The sequence below is a fragment of the Octopus bimaculoides genome, chromosome 8 (assembly GCF_001194135.2).
Source record: "Octopus bimaculoides isolate UCB-OBI-ISO-001 chromosome 8, ASM119413v2, whole genome shotgun sequence".
Lineage (NCBI taxonomy): Eukaryota > Metazoa > Mollusca > Cephalopoda > Octopoda > Octopodidae > Octopus > Octopus bimaculoides.
The window spans coordinates 90,798,332-90,804,245 of record NC_068988.1 but is presented as its reverse complement, the minus strand read 5'-3'; the positions used below and the strand labels follow the sequence as shown (position 1 = coordinate 90,804,245).

The 5,914-nt window shown below is 37.6% G+C and overlaps 1 protein-coding gene across 5 annotated transcripts in view; it reads left to right on the top strand.

Annotated features, from left to right (window-relative positions):
- The window catches only part of LOC106878555 (TLC domain-containing protein 4-B), a 78,029-nt gene that overhangs the window by 50,631 nt on the left and 21,484 nt on the right, over positions 1 to 5,914 (top strand). For all 5 annotated transcript variants that reach the window (XM_052970248.1, XM_052970250.1, XM_052970247.1 and 2 more), the window contains one exon: positions 1,378 to 1,638. In XM_052970248.1, coding sequence (XP_052826208.1) covers positions 1,469 to 1,638 — 170 coding nt within the window. In that variant the 5' untranslated portion in view covers positions 1,378 to 1,468. The remainder of the gene's footprint in view (positions 1 to 1,377; positions 1,639 to 5,914) is intronic.

The following is a 5,914-nucleotide window of genomic DNA, read 5'->3' as shown; positions in this document are numbered from 1 at the left end:
TATGTATGTATATATATATATATATGTATGTATGTATATATATATATATGTATGTATATATATATATATATATGTATGTATGTATATATATATATGTTTATATGTATGTATATGTATCAGCCGACAACTGATGAAGGGTCTTCCTCTGTGTTTACTTGTCCTGTTTTCTATTCTCTTCTTGTTGTATAAGTATTTAACTTGTTTGTTTGCACATTTCATGTTGTTTTCACTGTTGGTGACGTCCTGTACCCCACATATGAATATATATTATTTATTATTTATATATGTATATATTTATATATATATTTGAAAAACGAAAACAAGCATGACTTCATTGATAATTCTTGTCAGTTTAATTTAGTATTTTTTTTTTTCTTCATAGATCTGGTGAGTTCTTTTTTAACTTGGGTGTAGAAATTAAAAAAGAAAATTCATTAAATTTGTTGGAGAATTTTCTTGCATTGGATGTCAAACAGATCTGAGGATTTGGGGCTTTGTGATTCTATATATGGGATTTGGGTGTGTTTGGGGTTTGTTAATCAGTGTGAGAGGGAAAGACTTGATGAATGATAGCTGAAAGAAAGTAGTGAATGTTCAACACAAGATATTTGATTGTGGGTGGGGTAGGAAGATGGTAGGGTGTTAAAGGAGTGTTTTGTGAAGCCATTTGAATAATTGACCATAGGTCAAAAATCTAATGACAAGAGGACTCACACACACACTAAGCACACCCTGTAAACTGGTTGGTGTTAGGAAGAGCATACAACCCTATGGAGACCATGACAAAATCAGAGCATACAGGTAAGACCATCCTCTGACCCATCTAGGAGGGAAGTAGCTCTTTCATTAGAATTGACTTTGATTGTGACAACCTGTGCAATCCATACCAACATAGAATGCAGGCATAAAATGATGACGATGGTGATGATGGCAGTATATATATGAATGCGTGTATTTTTGTGTATGTATGTGTACATGCATGTATATATGTGTGTATTGTGATGTCCCAGTCAGTTTGATCTTTACAATAAATTCGACTTTATTCTCAGTATAAAGTTACCAAGTCAGTAACTGTTCTGATTGCCATTTTTAAACTTGCTTTTAAATAATAAGCTTATTTTAACATCTATGTGTGCTCATGTACATAAATGTGTGTGTGTGTGTGTGCGCGCGCGTGTGTGCGTGTGTATATATATTTATTTACTGAAAGCCAGTGGCTCCTTTACCACTCCAAGTTTCTCTGCTTTCCTGCATTCACCCAGCTGATATGAGGAAACTTTAAACAAATACATAAGCTCTACAACATGTATTTAGTACTCTAGTTCCTGTTTCTACAGCTGAATACTTATCTATAATTAACTTGTATTTCATTAACAGTTGCTACGGTTACTACTGCTGCTACTGCTGACTGTCATCATCATCACCACCATCCTGATGCCCTGTAATCCTTTAACGTGAGACCAGTAGAATGTCATCATCGGGCGATATCATTTGGGACACGTCCTACTTCAGGGCTGCCTGCCTCAGTTGTGTGGCTTTCCTCATCATTTATAAATATGTCAGCCCTATCTTGTCAGCATTTGTATTCCCTGGATACCTTCACCTACACACAGAGAAGAAAATTGACTGGAATACACGGTGAGTAAATGCCCTTGATTGTTGTTATTAAAAATGAATTCTAGAAAATCATTTGCTGGTCTGGTTATATGTTGCATGTGGATGAGGGCAGCTGTGTGAAGAAGTGTCACACCCTAACAGTTGAGGGAACCCGTGGAAGAGGTAGGCACAGGAAGACTCGAGACGAGGTGATGAAGCATGACCTTTGAACGTTGGGCCTCACCGAAGCGGTGGCAAGTGACCGAGACCTTTAGAGATATGCTGTGCTTGAGAAGACTTGGCAAGCTGAGTGAGACTGTAACTGTGGCCTATGCCAGTGTAGCGTAACCAGCCCATTTAAGAGTACCCTTCAGCCATTGGGCAACAAACTGCGCTTGTGAAGTCCTGTTCAGTCAAGTGAAGTCATTGTGATGGCCGATGACAGTACCACCTGATTGGCACCTGTGCCGGCGGCATGTAAAAAGCACCATTCGAGCGTGGTCGATGCCAGTGCTGCCTGACTGGTCCCTTGCCGGTGGCATGTAAAAAGCACCATTTGAGTGTGGCTGGTGCCAGTGCCATCTGACTGGTCCCATGCTGGTGGCACGTAAAAAGAAGCATTTGAGTGTGGCTGGTGCCAGTGCTGCCTGATTGACTCCTGTGCTGGTGGCACATAAAATGCACCATTCAAGTGTGGTCGATGCCAGTACCACATGACTGGCCCTTGTGCCGGTGGCACGTAAAAAGGACCCACTAGATTCTCGGAGTGGTTGGTGTTAGGTAGGGCATCCAGCTGTAGAAACTTTGCCAGATCAGATTGGAGCCCAGTGCAGCCTTCTGGCACGCCAGCCCTCAATCAAACCGTCCAACCCATGCCAGCATGGAAAGCGGATGTAAAACGACGGTGCTGATGAACATAAAGAAAACATTGAATTCTAGATTAAACAAGGAATTGCTGCATGTCATACAAGTGTGTGGTAGGTATATTGAAGATAAAAGTTATGAACATAAAAGTTATGAACAGACAATATAGATAAAAGGCATCTGCTATGAAATTAAGTATTCTTTCAAGTATGTGCAGTTGCCCTTATCACAGATCTAGACACTCAAACATATCTAACAAGTAATGCACTGACAATTTTGTCTGTGCAAGTTTATTTAAGCGAGTGACAACAGATTATGAACTAGTGTAATGTTGAGCCACTCATATACTCCAATGGTTTATTTTGGCTAATATATACCAAGTGAAAGTCATATGCATCCCACGTGGACCTAGTATTCAATGTGATTTATTTGTATCATCATCATCATCATCATTTAACGTCTGCTTTCTATTCTGGCATGGGTTGGATGGTTTGACTGAGGGCTGGTGAGCCAGATGGCTGTACCAGGCTTCAATCTAATCTGATCTGATCACAGTTAAATAGTAGGACTATCAACTTGCTTAATCTTCTCCATGTTAAGACTTGCCTGTGGCATAACTTCATAATCCCTGGGAATTAGAAACATCTTTCATTGACTTTTCTTTGCAGCAATGGATTGTGAAAGATGAGAGTATGTCATTTTGTTATTTGTTGGTCTTGGCATTCTTTTACCATTGATGTTTTGTCTCTTACAATGACATTGTTATTTCTTGTGGTGTGTCAAACAGGTAACCAGTGAAACACTCAGGTACAGACCCATAAACTCGGATTTGCCATAGCTCCATCTTGTTGAGGATTATATTGCATATTCTGATTAGTGTTTAACTCCATGCCAACCCTCATATCATTGTCATCATTTTATTGCGTACTTTTGTATTCTTGCATGGGGTGGGGGTCAGATGGAATTTGTTGAGACCTATTTTCTGTAGTCAAAAGCCCTTCCTGCCACCAGCTCTCACCTGTTTCCAAGTAAGGTAATATTTTCCCATGACCAGATATGATTCTGTGGAAGACTGGAAATGAACAACATGACTTGTATGACGATGAAGCTCATTTACAATCATCACATGATGTCAAGATAAGGGTATGCTAGATGCACACACACACACACACACACACACATACACATGCACACAGAACAGGCTTCTTTCTTTCATCCTCACCTACCATAAATTCACTTACAAGGCTTTGACATCTCAGGGCTATAATAAAGAACTTGCCCAAGGTTCCTCACAGTAGTGTGAAGTTCATTTGCGATAATATAGTTCTAGGTCTGGTCTCCTTGTTTAGTGCCTTAGAAAAGTCTCTTCACTCATAGCCTTAGGATGTCTCAGGCTTTGCAAATGAATTTTGGTCAATGGGATCTGAAAAACCACTGGTTTGTTTGTATCAATCACCTTTTGACAATCAGTGTTGGTGTGTTTACGTCCCTGTAACTTAGAGTCTGACATAATAAGTACTAAGCTTTAAAAAAAATAAGTCCTGGAGTTGATTTGTTTGACTAAAACCCTTCAAGGTGGTACTCCAGCATGGCCGCAGTCAAATGACTGAAACAAATAAAAGAATAAAAGAAAAGAATGAAGAGGTGACTCACCAAGAGTCAGACCTCCTCCGAGGAAAACATAAAATGACCGTTTATGCATTCACTCTAATAGTTCTCAGGTAACTGTCAAGTGTTTGAATGTGGCCTAGTTCTATCATGTTAAACATGGACTACTTCATGTTGGCCAGGGGGAAGACACAACACATCTATCTCTACTGGTTTACAATGTCTTCGGATAAAATTCTAGGTTCTTAACAGTGAGCAAAGTGGACATGGTTCAAATATGACAGCTAGTGCTAAACACCTGGTGTTTAGTTTCCCTTTCTTTTTTCTTTTTTCTTTTGTTTTTAATCAGTGAACATATGTGATATGGAGAACATAATAGAAATTTCTTTAATAGAAAAATATATACATTGAAACTAGTGTATTTTCAATAAAATTGGTTTCAAAGAAACATTATTCCCCTCTCCACTCTCCACCCACCTTCAATCCACATACACGCTCTCACTTGTATGTATTTTGTTAATAGAAAGGTCCTACCTGAAACATCACTCTTGAGGCATGTAAACATACTTTACCATAAAATGTTTATAAGACATAAAACATCATTGGGGTTCTTAGAACTAGTTGTTTTGCCTATGTACATATGTTTGTGTGTCTGTTTGTCTTTCTGTGTGTTTGTGTGTGTTCAAAGAGATAGTTTTGACAAACAGATAAAATTCCTTTACTATCATTAGCAGTAGGCTGGTAGTCACATTGTGGGGGTAGAACACTGCTCCTTAACAGTTCATCCCTTACTTGGACTACATTATTTTCTATGTCCTCTGCTTTTTTAAAAGGTGAGGGAGAGCCAGCTGCTATTTTTAGCAGGTTGAGTAACCACATAGTGGCATGTTCTTGTTGGTTTCACACTAACATAGCTAGAGGTGGGCAGAGGGGGTGGTCTGCCCTTTTAAGGGGGCGGCACCACCATAACCTTCTTGCAGTATTATAAAATTCAATAGGTAATAGAATAGTATAATCTGTACATGATTATATTACAAATAATTACAACAAACAAAACTTCAGAAAATATAACTCAATGTTTATTGAAGATAAGACTATGCAGAACTTAGCTAATAGAACAATATATATATATATATATATATATATGATGATTTCTTAAGGAATCAGAAGATGGATTTAGTATTAATCTTCTGGTTACTTAAGAAATTATTATTATCTCAACTAATACTGTGGAGTTCCTGAAGCAGATCCAACGGTAACATATCCCGACTGTGGATGACACCAGGTAGCCCAAACTGTGCTAGTGCTCTACTCAACACTTCAACACACTAAATGACATATACTCATCCAAAATACCAAATATCATCATCATCATCATCATCGTTATATAAATATTATTTAAGAAACAATACATAAACTAGAAATGGAATACAATGCCATGAGGGCAGTGTCTCATGATTGTGCTAGGACACCAGACGTGTTAAAAACAGTTTGGCATGCTCTTACCATATGACACTAATAGTAGCACATAAATACATATATTTTGTTTGTTAAATAATATATATATATATCTATATATATATATTGTTGACATCATAAAAATTTTATAAACTTTCAAGAGAACATAAAATAATTGCTTTTTGGAACAGTGGATTTTGAGACACAGCACATAAAGCATGTAAATATTGAGGTAAAAAGCCCTTTTGGTTAGAAAATCTAGAAGATTTGGGTTTAAGTCTTTTTCTGTCTAAAAGGGTTTTATAATCTCATATTTTCATGCTATTATTTAAAGTTTTATGTGATGTGCCTCAGCATCCAATGTTCCAAAAATTATATTTATGTATAT